The sequence below is a fragment of the Tupaia chinensis genome, unplaced genomic scaffold, assembly GCF_000334495.1.
Source record: "Tupaia chinensis unplaced genomic scaffold, TupChi_1.0 Scaffold000386_1, whole genome shotgun sequence".
NCBI lineage: Eukaryota > Metazoa > Chordata > Mammalia > Scandentia > Tupaiidae > Tupaia > Tupaia belangeri.
This window is the reverse complement of record NW_006159888.1, coordinates 2440450-2453872: the sequence shown is the minus strand read 5'-3', so window position 1 is coordinate 2453872 and position 13423 is coordinate 2440450. Positions and strand designations below refer to the sequence as shown.

The window sequence follows — 13423 nt, the reverse complement described above, 5'->3', positions numbered from 1 at the left end:
TCTTTCCCTCACTCTCCGTTATCTCTCTCCAGCAAGCACATATGACCTATAGCAAATTAAAAAACAAAACAAAAACGTGGAAAACATCTAGGTTTTTGGTTTCTTTATGAAGTATTGGCTATGGACAAGACACATCTGTAAGTTTAATCTGTATGATGAATATTTCCTCTATCACTTTCTGTAAGTTTCTTAACTTTTAAAACTTATTACTTTTATAATTTTGCTGTGTGCCCTCCAGCGGGGGTAGAGGAGAGAGAGAGAGAAAAGAAACCTGAAAAAGCACCCCTGGTGGAGAGGCAGGGGGAGGGTGGGGGGGATGGCCATGCTGCAATTCCTTCTCTTCCATTCTCTTGGGATTTTGGTCACACACAAATGCGCGTACGCACATGCACACACACACACACAGCTTGCGTGATTATCTAGCCACCAGGTTTAGGACTTGAACTACACAGTAAGCCAAAGTGGGATTCAGCTGCCTTAGCCACCATGCTACCCGCTGGCCCAAACTTCTTAAAGTTAACAAACTGTGTCTTGACTTGATGCCTGTTCTGCAATAAACCTCTACAGCACATGAAGCACCTATGCTTATGTTTGTGGCTGGTTTTCTCCCACCACAGGAGAGTGGAGCACTCACGGCAGACTGTGACCCACAAAACCTAAAGAAGCCACTATTTGGCTCGGAGTTTACCAAACTCTGCTCGACTGACCCACAAGGCAGTAAATAAAGCACTATTGACAATTTCTGTGGAATAAATATTTCTACCAGAGTCAATTTCTTTTTCTTTCTTTCTTTTCTTTTCTTTTGAGAGTTTTTTTCTATAGGGCACGTGCACTCACCAGAAACAGAGACAGAAAGCAAGAAATCAATCCCCAGGGGGGATGGCCATGCTGCAATCCCTTCTCCTTCATTCTCCTCTCAGGATCTTGGGCATGCACGCACAAGTGTTGGGTGTGAGTGTAAGCTAAGCCACCGGGTCCGGGACTTGAACTGCGGTCGACTATGTGGGAGTCCAGCGACATAGCCATTACGCAAACTGCTGTCCCATCTACCAGAGCCAATTTATTTTTCTTTTTTGAAGAGGTTTTTGCTATAGGGTGTGTGCGCTTGCCAGACAGATAAGAGACAGACAGAGAGATAGAAAGCGAGAAATTACCCCCAAGGGGGGATGGCCACGCCGTAATCCCTTCTCCATTCTCCTCTCGGAATCTTGGGCACACACGCACACGCTTCTGGAGGGAGTCTAAGCCTCCAGGTCCAAGACTTGAACTGAGGTCGACTATGTGGGAGTCCAGCGACATAGCCATTACGCTAACTGCTGGTCCCATACCAGAGCCAATTTCAAGCTGCCAGTGAAAAAACCACTAAGTGTGGCATTGGTAAGAGAAGTAAATAACCAAACATCACCAAGCATTATTTCTACCATAATATAGTGTAGTAAAATAATGAGGATGTGTTGAGTTTTAATTATTTACTAAATTTGTTTTAGTGTTTATTTTTCTTTATTTTTAAATGTTTATTATTACCATTATTTTTCAGTTTTTCCTCTAGGGTGTGTGTGTCTGTTGGAGAGAGGGAGAGAAAGTGAGAAATCACCTCCCAGGGGGACTGCCATGCTGCAACCCTTCTTCATTCTCCTCCCAAGATTTTGGCCATGCATACGCACAAGCCCAGTGATTTTTAGGCAGCTGTGTAAGGGACTCGAATCATGGAGTCAGCCATGTGGGGATCCAGCATCCTCTCACCCCCGCCCATGTCCTCTTTTTATAAGATCAGGGGTCCACCCTGCTCTAGTACAATCTCATTTTAACTACTTACATCTACAATGACCCTATTTCCAAATAAGGTCATATTCTGAGGTATGGGGACTAAGACATCAACATACGAATTGAGAAGTGGCACAACCTAACCCAAACCAAGGCCATTTATTGTGATATCACACTATGTTCTGGAGGGCTTTTGTCTTATCTTTTTCTATTTTGTCCACTTTTACAATTTCTTTTCTTTTTTTTTTTTTTTTTGAGTGGTTTTTGCTATAGGGCGCGTGTGCTCGCCAGAAAGACAGAGAGAGACAGAGAGACAGAAAGTGAGAAATCACCCCCCAGGGGGGATGGTCACGCCGCAACCCCTTGTCCTCCATTCTCCTCTCGGGATCTTGGGCATGCACACACACGCGCCCGGCGTGAGTTTAAGCTGCTGGGTCCGGGACTTGAACCGTGGTTGACTACATGGGAGTCCAGCAACACAGCCATTACGCTAACTGCTGGTCCCTCCACTTTTACAATTTCTATCTTCTACATCCTATATTGTTTTCTGCAGTCTTAATTTTGCCTTCATTCTCTTACGTCTTCTAGTTCTTTACTGATCATGTCAGCTCATGCATCAACTCTTTATGTTCCACTATTTACTCTGGGAGTAGTTATTTCATTAAATTACATTCATGGAGGAATGTTTTGTTCTAATTTCATCTGTCCTCTGACATTTATGTGGTGAGTGTACTTAGTGAGCAAATTAGTATATTGTATTGCTCTTATGCTTTCATTTTAGTTTTCTTCATATTGATTATTACTAATCAGTGAATGAACTAGGTTCTTCCTAAAATCATCCATTTACATGAAATTCCTTTGATTTAGGTGTATGAATGGTGTGTGTGTGGGGGGGTGTCTGCTCCTCCATTTAGTTCTTTTTCACAATCCAAATGCTATCTTCTTTCAGATGCCACAGCAACAGACGGAATATTGCAAACAAGGCCAGACAGGGAGCCTGTGTCATGCATTCCTTCATGACTTCTCTGAAACATACTAAGTTCAGAAAGATTCCATAAAGATCCCCTCCTTACCCAGTTTCTACATGTGCTGTTACTCATAGGGATAAACTTCTGTACTTCATAAATGTTCTTTATTTTTGGAAACTACATAGTTTTTTTCTAGCACTTGAAAATCAAATCAAATTCTTTTTTAAAGGTTTTTGCTGCAGGGCACATGAGCTTGCCAGAAAAGGAACACAAAGAGGGAAAGTGAAAAATCATCTCCCAGGTGAGATGGCCACAATCCCTACTCCTCATTCTCTCCAGATTATGAGCACAAATGCATGCACATGCACATGTACCCAGAGTGGTTTTTAAGCCACTGGGTCTGGGACTCCAAATGCAGTCGGCCATATGGGAATCCAGCTGCCTTAACCACCACGCCACCTGCTGGCCCTGTTACTTTTTTTTTTTTTAATTTTAGGGCCAGCAGGTGGCATGGTGGTTAAGGAAGCTGGACCCTACATGGCAGACTGCAGGGTTCGATTCCTAGATGTAGTAGGTTGAAAAACAAGCTGTGTGTGTATACACACATGCACAATACTCCAAGAGAAGAATGGAGGAGAAAGAACAGTGGTGTGGCCATTCGCTGGAGAGCATTGATTACTCAATTTCCCTCTCTTTGTCTCTCTCTCTCTCTCTCTCGGGCATGTGTACTGAGGCAAAAATCCAAAATAAAATAAAATAAAATTTAAACAATGAAAATGCATTGCATAAAAATTTAACATCTCAATTTAATATCTAGCATTGGTGAGAATATAAAGAAAATGGGAACATTATTTCATAAGGCTATAAAGGGTATAACGACTAAAAAAATCAGAATTAAAACTGCATATTTACATTGACTCAGCAAGGCTACTTCCAGAAACACCCCAAAGAAACGTTTGCAAAGGTGCTCAGTGGTGTACAAAGAGATGCTCTATATTATCATTACAGAGATAAATGGAAATAACCTGAGTGTTCACTAGCTGAAAACTAATTATGACATCAACACACCCAGAGGCAACAGAGAATATAGAATACTGTCCTCTTTTCTGGGTTTTCGTTTCCCTAACCCCTTCAAGATGGCGTGTCCTAAGACATGGTCTGTAAACCACTTCATTCTCTATTTACACTCTCCTTATACTCTCATGGCTTTAAAGAATATATGTCTGCTTAAAATCCCCACATGTCTATCACCAACATGGACCTCTGCCTTTAGTTCTAGAATTGTACTACTACAGGATTTTCTATCTAGCTGTCTATCTGATGTCTCTATCTAGGTATTCAACCACTTGGATCTTAAAAATATTTAAATCCAATCTCCTGATTTATTCCCTTTCAATTCCCATGGGATTCCTCACCTAAGAAAGTATAATTTTTTATCTCTAATTACGCAGGTATGTTTGGAGCCATCCTCAACTCCTCCCTTTTCCTCCACTCCATCGGGAAATTCTGTTAGTTGTACCTCTGAAACACATTCAGAAACCAAATACTTTAGACTCTGACACTTTTCCCTTTGTATTCCTGTAGCATACACTGGTCCAAAGCCGCGAGAGAGTCTAAGGCTCTACTATCTTTCACCTGGTATCTTTGCTTCCACTTTTGCCCTCTTGCAGCTTATTCTCGGTACGTAGCCATAACAATTCTTTTAAAAATAAAGTGAGTTGGCCCAATAGCTCAGTGAATGAACACTGTACAAAGGGTGCTGGATCCCACATGGTTGACCATGGTTTGATCCTGGTGGCCTGAAAAATGCACTGGGCAGTGTCTAAGGTGGCATGGTAGTTAAGGCACTGGATTCCCACATGGTAGACCAAGATTCGAATCCCAAACCTGGTGGCTTGCAACTCATGCCAGGCGTGCATGAGGGCGCCCAAAATTCCAGCAGAATGAAGAAGGGATTGCGGTATGGCCACCTCCTCTGGGGAGTGATTTCTCACTTTCTCTTTCATTGTCTCTGTCTCTCCGGCAAGCACACATGCCCTATGGCAAAAACCTTAAAGAAAGAAAAACAAAAAAACAAAAAACACTGGGCAAGTACATGTATGCCCAGGATCCTGATAGGGATGGAGAAATAAAGGAAACAGGCTTGTAGTGTCACCAGTCTCTGTTGAGGGGGTGCTTCTCTCTCAGTCTCTCCTATGTGCACATGTGCCCTGGTATTAAAAGAAGGGAAAAAAAAAAGTAAAATCATAGCACTCCTATCCTATGTCTTAACCTCTAACAGGATAAGTTCCTAAGGCCCACAAAGCCCAATATGATGTGTCTCAATTACACCTCTAAGCATCTTATGTAACGTTCCCCACTCCTGTAGGCTGGTCCCCCTTGCTACTTTTCTGTATCCCTAACATGAAGCATACTCATTTCACACAAAGCCGATGCACGTGACTTTCACATATGTATGCTTAGTTATTGACTCAATTCCTTAACAACTCTGTTTAAATGTCAATAATCGCTGTATACTAACTGTGAGTAAGTGTACAATGTATACACTATGCTGCTGGCTCTATAGACCACGAATCACTATGGAAGTAACAGATGTGCATCGCAATCAGTGATTAACTACATCACTTCCTTCAAAACCTGGTGGTGACAGGTCACTGCATACCTGAATAACATTTCGGAGAGACATAGCGAAGCATGTAGTTGTGTTATTCTTGTTTTCCAGGGAGAAATCCACATGAAATTGAAAGCAACAAAAATGAAATACAGCAAAAAAAACAAAGAAGTGACTACAGATAATGCTGGAAGTGAAATTAGACATGATTAGGTTTGAAAATGGCCCAGCAAAAAGTGGGGAAGTACAGGAGTAGGCTTCTATGACACCATGGTACAGATCTTATTGAAAAAGCTAAATGAATCTAAAAAGATGGTAAAGTCACTTTAATATCATCTATTGGTTTAAACTGCAGTAGGAAGAGAAAATCATTTATGGCAGAAACAGAGTGTTTACTTTTATTTTAAATTTAATGCAGTAGTAATAATTTTTAAGAATCAGTCATTCAAAGCCAAAGTACTGAAGATAGTTGATATGCAGAAAGAAAATAGTAATTACAAGGAAAGAGAAGATAAACCTTTCCTGTCAGTAAAGGCCGGTTTCAGCACTTCAGAATTCAGCATGAATATGACTGATGAACGGGCAGCACCGAGAAAGATGCTGCTTGAAACAGGTACCCAGAGTCTCAATAGTAGTGAAGGCAAATGGCTTTGACAAAAGAACAGACATCACTGGCAGTGATGCTGGTGAAAGGTGGTTGAAAGAACTGGTAAAGGAACCCTTGGAATTATTTTTCACAATGTTGAAATACAAAAGATAAAATGCTGGACATGAATTCAAATTTGGGAAGGAGTACGACAATTTGCTAAGGCTTAGAATTCTTGCTCTGTAAATAAGGCAACAAGCAGTATGCCCCAACTTATTTGTGTGTCTAAAGGTGTAAATTACAATGTACCAAGTAAAGATTCATTTCACATTTTTTTTTCATTTTCATATATGTATGTGTATAAAACTGACAGTTTTTAGTAATCTACTTTTTAAAAAAAGGTTTTGGCCTTAGGGCATGTACACTCACCAGAGAGAGAGAGAGAGACAAAGACAGTGAGAAGGAAAATGAGAAATCCCAGTGGAGATGGCCACACTGCAATCCCTTCTCCATTCTCCTCCCAGGACCTTGAGTATGTGCACACACAATGCCTGGCATGATCTTCAAGCCACCGGGTCCAGGACTTGAACTGTAGTTGGCCACATGGAAGTCCAGCAATGTAAACCATCTGCTGGTCCCGGTTTTTAAAGGCCCCAGAAAGCTATAACCTTTGCCATCAATTATCAAGATCATTACACACATTCTGAGCCTCCATAGTTCCTCTTTCTTTTTCTTTTTGAGTTTTGCCATAAGGTGTGTGAGCTTGCTGGGAGGGGTGGGAGTGAGAAGTCACCTCCTGTGGGGATGGCCACATTGCACTCCCTTCTCCTCCAATCTCATTTTGGGATTTGGGGTACACACACGTGCCTGGTGTGTCTTTCAAGCCGCCAGGTCCAGGCCTCGAACAGGGAGTATGTGATCCAATGCCTTAACCACCTGATGAACCTCCATGGTCATTTTTATGTTTCTCCCCTAATCTGCAAAGTGATGACCACAAGAACCCTGCACCAAAGTCTTGACATCTTTTCTTTCTGACATCAGAGAGCAGGTGGCTTATTCTTTCATGCTCTTTAAACTCTGCTCAGAGAAGCCTTTCTGTAAACCATTACTTCTTCCTCCAGTTACTTTATATTCCCTTTACACTGTTTCCTTTTACTCATTTATTATGTCCCTACACTCACTAGAAAGCAAGCTTAAAGGGGATGGACACTTTGTGTCTACTACAATCTGCTTATACCTCCAGATCTTAAAATGATACCTGACACAAAGCATTTGTAACCTTTTTTTGAATGAAGTTTTATGAAGAAGTACATCTAATATTCTAACATGGTAAACTATCACTGATAATCAGTAAAAAGTGTAAGACACTGTAAATCAGCAAGAATACTTTAATGTGCCCACCTATGTGTGTAGAAAACAATGTGAAAAGATACTTATCAAAACTGTTACCAACCGTTATTACTTTAGGAGCTATATGGGCGAGGTGGATGGGGACTAGGACAGTGATTTTCACTTAAAGTATTTTTATATTGTTTCATTATTTCCCCCCAAATACTACTCTTGGAATTAAGAAGATTAAGAAGATAAAGAAATGAAGGAAAAGCATCCATTATCTACTGTTGCCATATCAGTTTTGACGGCAATAACAGCTGGGTGTTTCCTATGAGGCATGCTCTGTTCTAAGTGCTTTAACCACATCATCTCATTTAAACACACAAGATTTCTAAGAGACAGATCTTGTAAATATGGCTGCTTCATAAAGGAGGCAAAGGAAAATCAGACTGGTTGAGAAACATGCAAGACCTGCAGCTAGAAAGTGCGTATAAAGAGATGCGCACAAGAAAATGATGTGATTTGGGGGACCAGCAGTTTGCGCAACGGCTATGTCGCTGGACTACCATGTAGTTGACCATGGTTCGAGTCCCAGACCCGGTGACTTAAACTCATGCTGGTCCCATGTTTGTGCATGCTCAAGATCCTGAGAGGAGAGTGGAGAAGAGACTACAGTGTGGCCATCCCCCTGGGAGATGATTTCTCGCTTTCTGTCTCTCTGTCTCTGTCTTTCTGGTGAGCGCGTGTGCCCTATAGCAAAAACCTCTCAAAAAGAAAAAAAAAAAGAAAAGAAAATGATGTGATTTGGGACCAGCAGTTGGCATAATGGCTACTGACTCCCATGTAGTCACTGCGGTTCGAATCCTGGACCCGGTGGCTTAAAACTCATGGCAGGCATAGGGACCAGCAGTTAGCATAGTGGCTATGTCACTGAACTCCCATGTAGCTGACCACGGTTTGAGTCCCAGACCTGGTGGCTTAAACTCACACCGGGCACGTGTGCGTGCGTGCCCAAGATCCTGAGAGGAGAATGGACGAGAAGGGATTGCGGTGTGGTCATTCCCCCAGGGGGGTGAATTCTCACTTTCTTTCTGTCTCTCTCTTTCTGGCGAGCGCATGCGCCCTATAGCGAAAACCTCTCAAAAACAAACGAAAAAACCCTCATGCCGGCCACGTGTGCATGTGTACCCAAGAACCTGAGAGGAGAAGGGATTGCAGTGTGGCCACCCTCCCACCCCCCAGAGGTGATTTCTCACTTTCTGTCTCTTTCTCTTTCTGGTGAGCGACCGTGCCTATAGCAAAAAAAACTCTCAAAAAAAAAAAAAAAAAGAGAGAGAGAGAGAGAGAAAGCAATATGATTTTTCACTCTGTCAACAATATGGAACTGAAAGCAAGAGTGATATCATTCATGTGCTCACCCTGCAGGCCTAGGTGACCCAGATGTACTCCGCATAGAGCTCTCCACTCGAGGACTAGCCACTTCAGGAGGCTGAGGAGGAATGAGGGTTTTCCGAACTGCCATTCTGAAAGAGACAAGAGACAAACCCGGAAAATAATAGTCTGAGGGCACTGAAGGAAATACGCACTGGCCAGGAACACCTATGGCAAAATAAAAGCACTACACCAACAAGGTATTTTAAAAATTGATTCTGTCTTTCAAAACAACAGTCACATTATTGAAAGAGCTATATAATACAAAAGGATTTAGCAGAATACAGCAGGAACCTTCCCTATCCCTGCTCCCCTCCAGGAAGCACCAACTGTGACTCACACAGCTGCTTCCTCTAGCACAAACCACCTTTCCACTTAATGGTATTAAATGGAAATCTGTGTTAAGTGTTCATAATCACTATTTATGCCTATGTATTTCTACAGACATGAACATGTCCTTGAAAGCCAAATGAAAGTGTTTACCAAGGAAGAGTTAAGAGACCAACGGTGTCACGTAGCAGAGGCCATGAAAAGGCTCAGAAAATTACCCATCAGGATCAGCAACATGAAAGTCATGAGTGATCTTCACTCCTGACAAGCTTAGTTTTGGTAGGAACAAATGCCAAACAAGAATAGGTTTGAGAGAAAATAACCAGAACTAGAATATATTGCTTTGCAAATGCCTCATCATTAATGAGGCATCATTAATGAGGCATTGCAAGGTAGTAATCCTCAGGGCTGCTAATGTCTCAAAAAGTGTGACTACCACCATGTATCTACCGGTAAAAGACTAAATCGCCAAACTGTGAAGTAGTCTTGCCCCAAGAAGCAAGGAAACAAACAAAAGCCAAGAAGTCAATCTACTGAAACTTTTAGGTTCAACTAAGAACTTACAGAAAATGTAGATGATAGCATAACAAGTGAAATTATACCGTCGTACGTACAGGTGGTTGACTTCGGTTTCCTAAAACGATATATCTAGATCCTATTCCTGGAGACCTGTGTGTGTGATGTGACTTGAAAACCAGGGCCTTGCAAATATAATTAAGCTAAGGACTGTGTGGATTTGGAGTAGTTCCTAAGTCCAATGACCAGCATCCAAAAACAGAAAGGAGAGGGAGATTTGAGAGACACAGAAATGCAAGTCAGGTCATGTGAACACGGAGAATAGAGAGTTATGTCTGAAGCCGAGAAACACAAAGGATTGACAATAGCCAACAGCAGCTAGGAGAAGCATGAATAGATTCTCCCCGAGAGCTTTCAAAAGGAACCAACACTGCTGACATCTTGATTTTAGATGTGTACCACTAGAAGTGAAAGATACTAAATTTCTAGGGTATTTTTTGGGAGAAGTTTTTGCTATAGGGCGCATGTGCTCGCCAGAAAGACAGAGACAGAGAGACAGAAAGTGAGAAATCATCCCCTCAGGGGGGATGGCCACGCCGAAATCCCTTCTCCTCCATTCTCTGCTCGGGATCTTGGGCATGCAGGTACACACGCCTGGCATGAGTTTAAGCCACAGAGTCCAGGACTTGACCGGCAGTCGACTACAAGGGAGTCCAGCGACATAGCCATTATGCCAACTGCTGGTCCCAAATTTCTGTTGTTTTAAGCCACAAAATTTAAGGCAATCTGTTACAGCAGTACTAGGAAACTAATACAACGGGGATGTCACTGACAAAATTCAGAGAGGTGGAGGGAAAATTCTGTAGGACAAACCACAAAGTTTCTTCAACCAATAAATGATTAAAAAAAAAAAAAGAGGAAAACTATGTATTAAAACAGTTTTAAGAGTCATATTAACTAATCATAATGTATGCATTCAAATAAATAATACAAAATTAAAGAAAACTTGTGACATTTGAGACCACTGGAAATTTGGACAATGACTGGGTATTTGATGATATTAAGAGTTATTGTGTCTTTGGTATGTGCTTTTCAGTGGATATAAGCTGAAATATATACAAATGAAATGACACATTCGAGATTTGCTTCAAAATAATATGGTAGAAGTAAGTGTATAATGTATAAATAAGAAAAAACTGGCTATGAACTGATCAGCTGGATAGGTACACATTCATATGTTCAAAATTTTGTTTAAATTTTTCCATAATATAAAGTTAAGGGGAGAAAAAAAAAAGACAAAAAAGCAAGACCAACCTCTCTACCATACTACCCATACTCAAAACCAGCAAAAACCCAGCAAAACTAAAAGCAAATAAACTAATAAACTAATGAGGTAAGCCCCCAGAATGATCAAACTTAAAAACGTCCAAAGGCAAGTGTCGGTGAGGAGGAAACAATGATCTCCACCCTTAGTGAGAGTGTAAACGGGAATAACTACTTGGAAAAGCCACTGCTTTGTCTATTGGAGATGAACATAAGCACATCCTATGATCTAGCAAACCCCTCCCCAGTATAGAACAGAAATGCATTCACGTATGACTCAAATGTAGAAAAATTATTCAGGACAATGTTATAGCTGAAACTGGAAACCACAAAACCCATGGATAGACATACTATACAATGGTATTTGACACAATAAAAAAATTACAATTACATGCAATAATGTGGATGAATTACATAAAACCAAGTGAAGGAAGTCACATAATCACACACATAGACAAAACAGCATAACATATGACTCTACTTAATGGGTCCAAACTAAGGAAAACTGGTTAGTTACCTTTGGGAGAAGGTATTGATGGTGTTTAGTTTCTTGATCTACATAGTGGTTGGGTATTTTATTTACTTTGTGCTAATTCCTTAGGCTTTATCTGTGCCATTTTCTATACTTCTCTATACTTCAGTCAAAAATGTTAAACGAAAGATTGGTAAAACTGAAGAGAGCAAATATGTACAACTCCTTTATTATCTTTGCAAACAGGAACAATTTTTTAAAATGTGAGAGATGGCTCAATAGAAAGATTTTTTTTTAATAACAGAGGGTGTGCACAAGAAAGAGAGAAAGAGAGAGAGAGAGAGAAAATCTCCCAAGGGTGCCTCATTGCATGGCAATCCTTTTTCCTCTCATCTCTCCATCCCATCAGGATCCTGAACACCTGCATGTGCTTGCACCTAGAGTGTTTTTCGCTATAGGGTGCATGCAGTCGCCAGAGAGACATAGAGAGACATAGAGACATAAAGCGAAAAATCACCCCCCAGGGGGGATGGCCACACCGCAATCCCTTCTCCTCCATTCTCCTCTCGGGATCTTGGGCATGCATGCACACGCGCCCGGCGTGAGTTTTAAGCCACCGGGTCCGGGACGCGAACCACAGTCGACTATGTGGGAGTCTAACGATATAGCCATTACGCTAACTGCTGGTTCCCGCACCTAGAGTGTTTTTTCAAGTTGCTAGGCCAGAATCAAACCCTGGTCAGTCATATGGAATGTGGTTTCCTCTGTACAATACTTAGTTGGTGCACTACGGGGCTAATCTGAACTTTTTTTTTTAAGACAGCAGAAATGACAACATGTTCATGCTTTTTCTGGACTGGTCTATAAACAACAAAGAACTGATAATGTAAGAGACAATGGAACAAGAGTCAGAGCAGTGCTTCTGAGGAGGCAAGAGAGGATCTGGGATGGGGCAAAGAAGCAGGAAAGTTTAGCCATAAAAACACACTAAGATGCAGGGCACAGAGACTAGGCTGGAGCTGGTAGGTAAGCAATGTGACAGCTGCAGTCTCTGGAAGTTCGTTCGTTCGTCCGTCCTTCCGTCCTTCCTTCCTTCCTTTCTTCCTTCCTTCCTTCCTTCCTTCCTTCTTCCTTCCTTCCTTCCTTCCTTCCTTCCTTCCTTCCTTCCTTTTTGGGGAGAGGTTTTTGCTACAGGGCGCATGCGCTCGCCAGACAAACAAAGTGAGACAGAGAGACAAAAAGTGAGAAATCACCCCCAAGGGGGAATGGCCACACCGCAATCCCTTCTCCTCCATTCTCCTCTCGGGATCTTGGGCATGCACACACACACACGCCCGGCATTAGTTTAAGCCACTGGGTCTGAGATTCGAACCATGGTTGACTACATGGGAGTTCAGCAACATAGCCATTATGCTAACTGCTGGTCCCTCTGGAAGTTTTGTTCAATGTCATTGTCTTGGAAAAGTAAGGAGCAAGTTCATGAGTTAACAGTGAAAAGGTGGAAGATAAAGACAGGGAAGTCTTGAGAGGAGAGAAAACACAAAATTGCTATCTGGGAGAGTGGTACAGGAAGCATCCTTTGTTGGCTCACTACTGAATTGTGGTGGAAGGCTACAAGGGAAGCAAGACCAGTTGGCATGATGGTTTTCCCTACCAAAATCTGCTGTACGTGTATCAGGGCAAATTAAGCAGACAGCTGAATTTATCATTGGTTTTTATAAGGTAAAGAAGGGGCAAGGAAGTTGAGGCTATATGTGAGGAAATGATGTAAATAACTGCAGACTCTAAATCAGGGAGAAGAAAGAAAGGCTATGAAATGCAGGGAGGGAGCATGAGAAAACAGTAGGATCAACAAACTGAAGGCTCTGTGCAGGAGGTGGGAGATTCCTGCTAGAGGTGAATACTGCTAGGAGGGATAAGGGAAGACAGAAGGTGGGCCATGGCTCACAATAGCACAAATGGGAGGACAAGGAAGGCTGGCTGAACTCGTGTGCTGAGAAGACCAGGGCTTTGTGCCCACTGCTAAGGGAGGGCTAAGAACCAGAGGACTGGAAAATCACTTCTGTTCATTAATGGTAAAGGCAGGAATG

The 13423-nt window shown here is 41.9% G+C and overlaps 1 protein-coding gene across 1 annotated transcript in view; it reads right to left on the bottom strand.

Moving 5' to 3' along the window:
• The window catches only part of SAP130 (Sin3A associated protein 130), an 83353-nt gene that overhangs the window by 21027 nt on the left and 48903 nt on the right, over window positions 1-13423 (bottom strand). Inside the window, 1 exon segment of the mRNA XM_006153677.3 lies at window positions 8680-8784. Coding sequence (XP_006153739.1) covers window positions 8680-8784 — 105 coding nt within the window.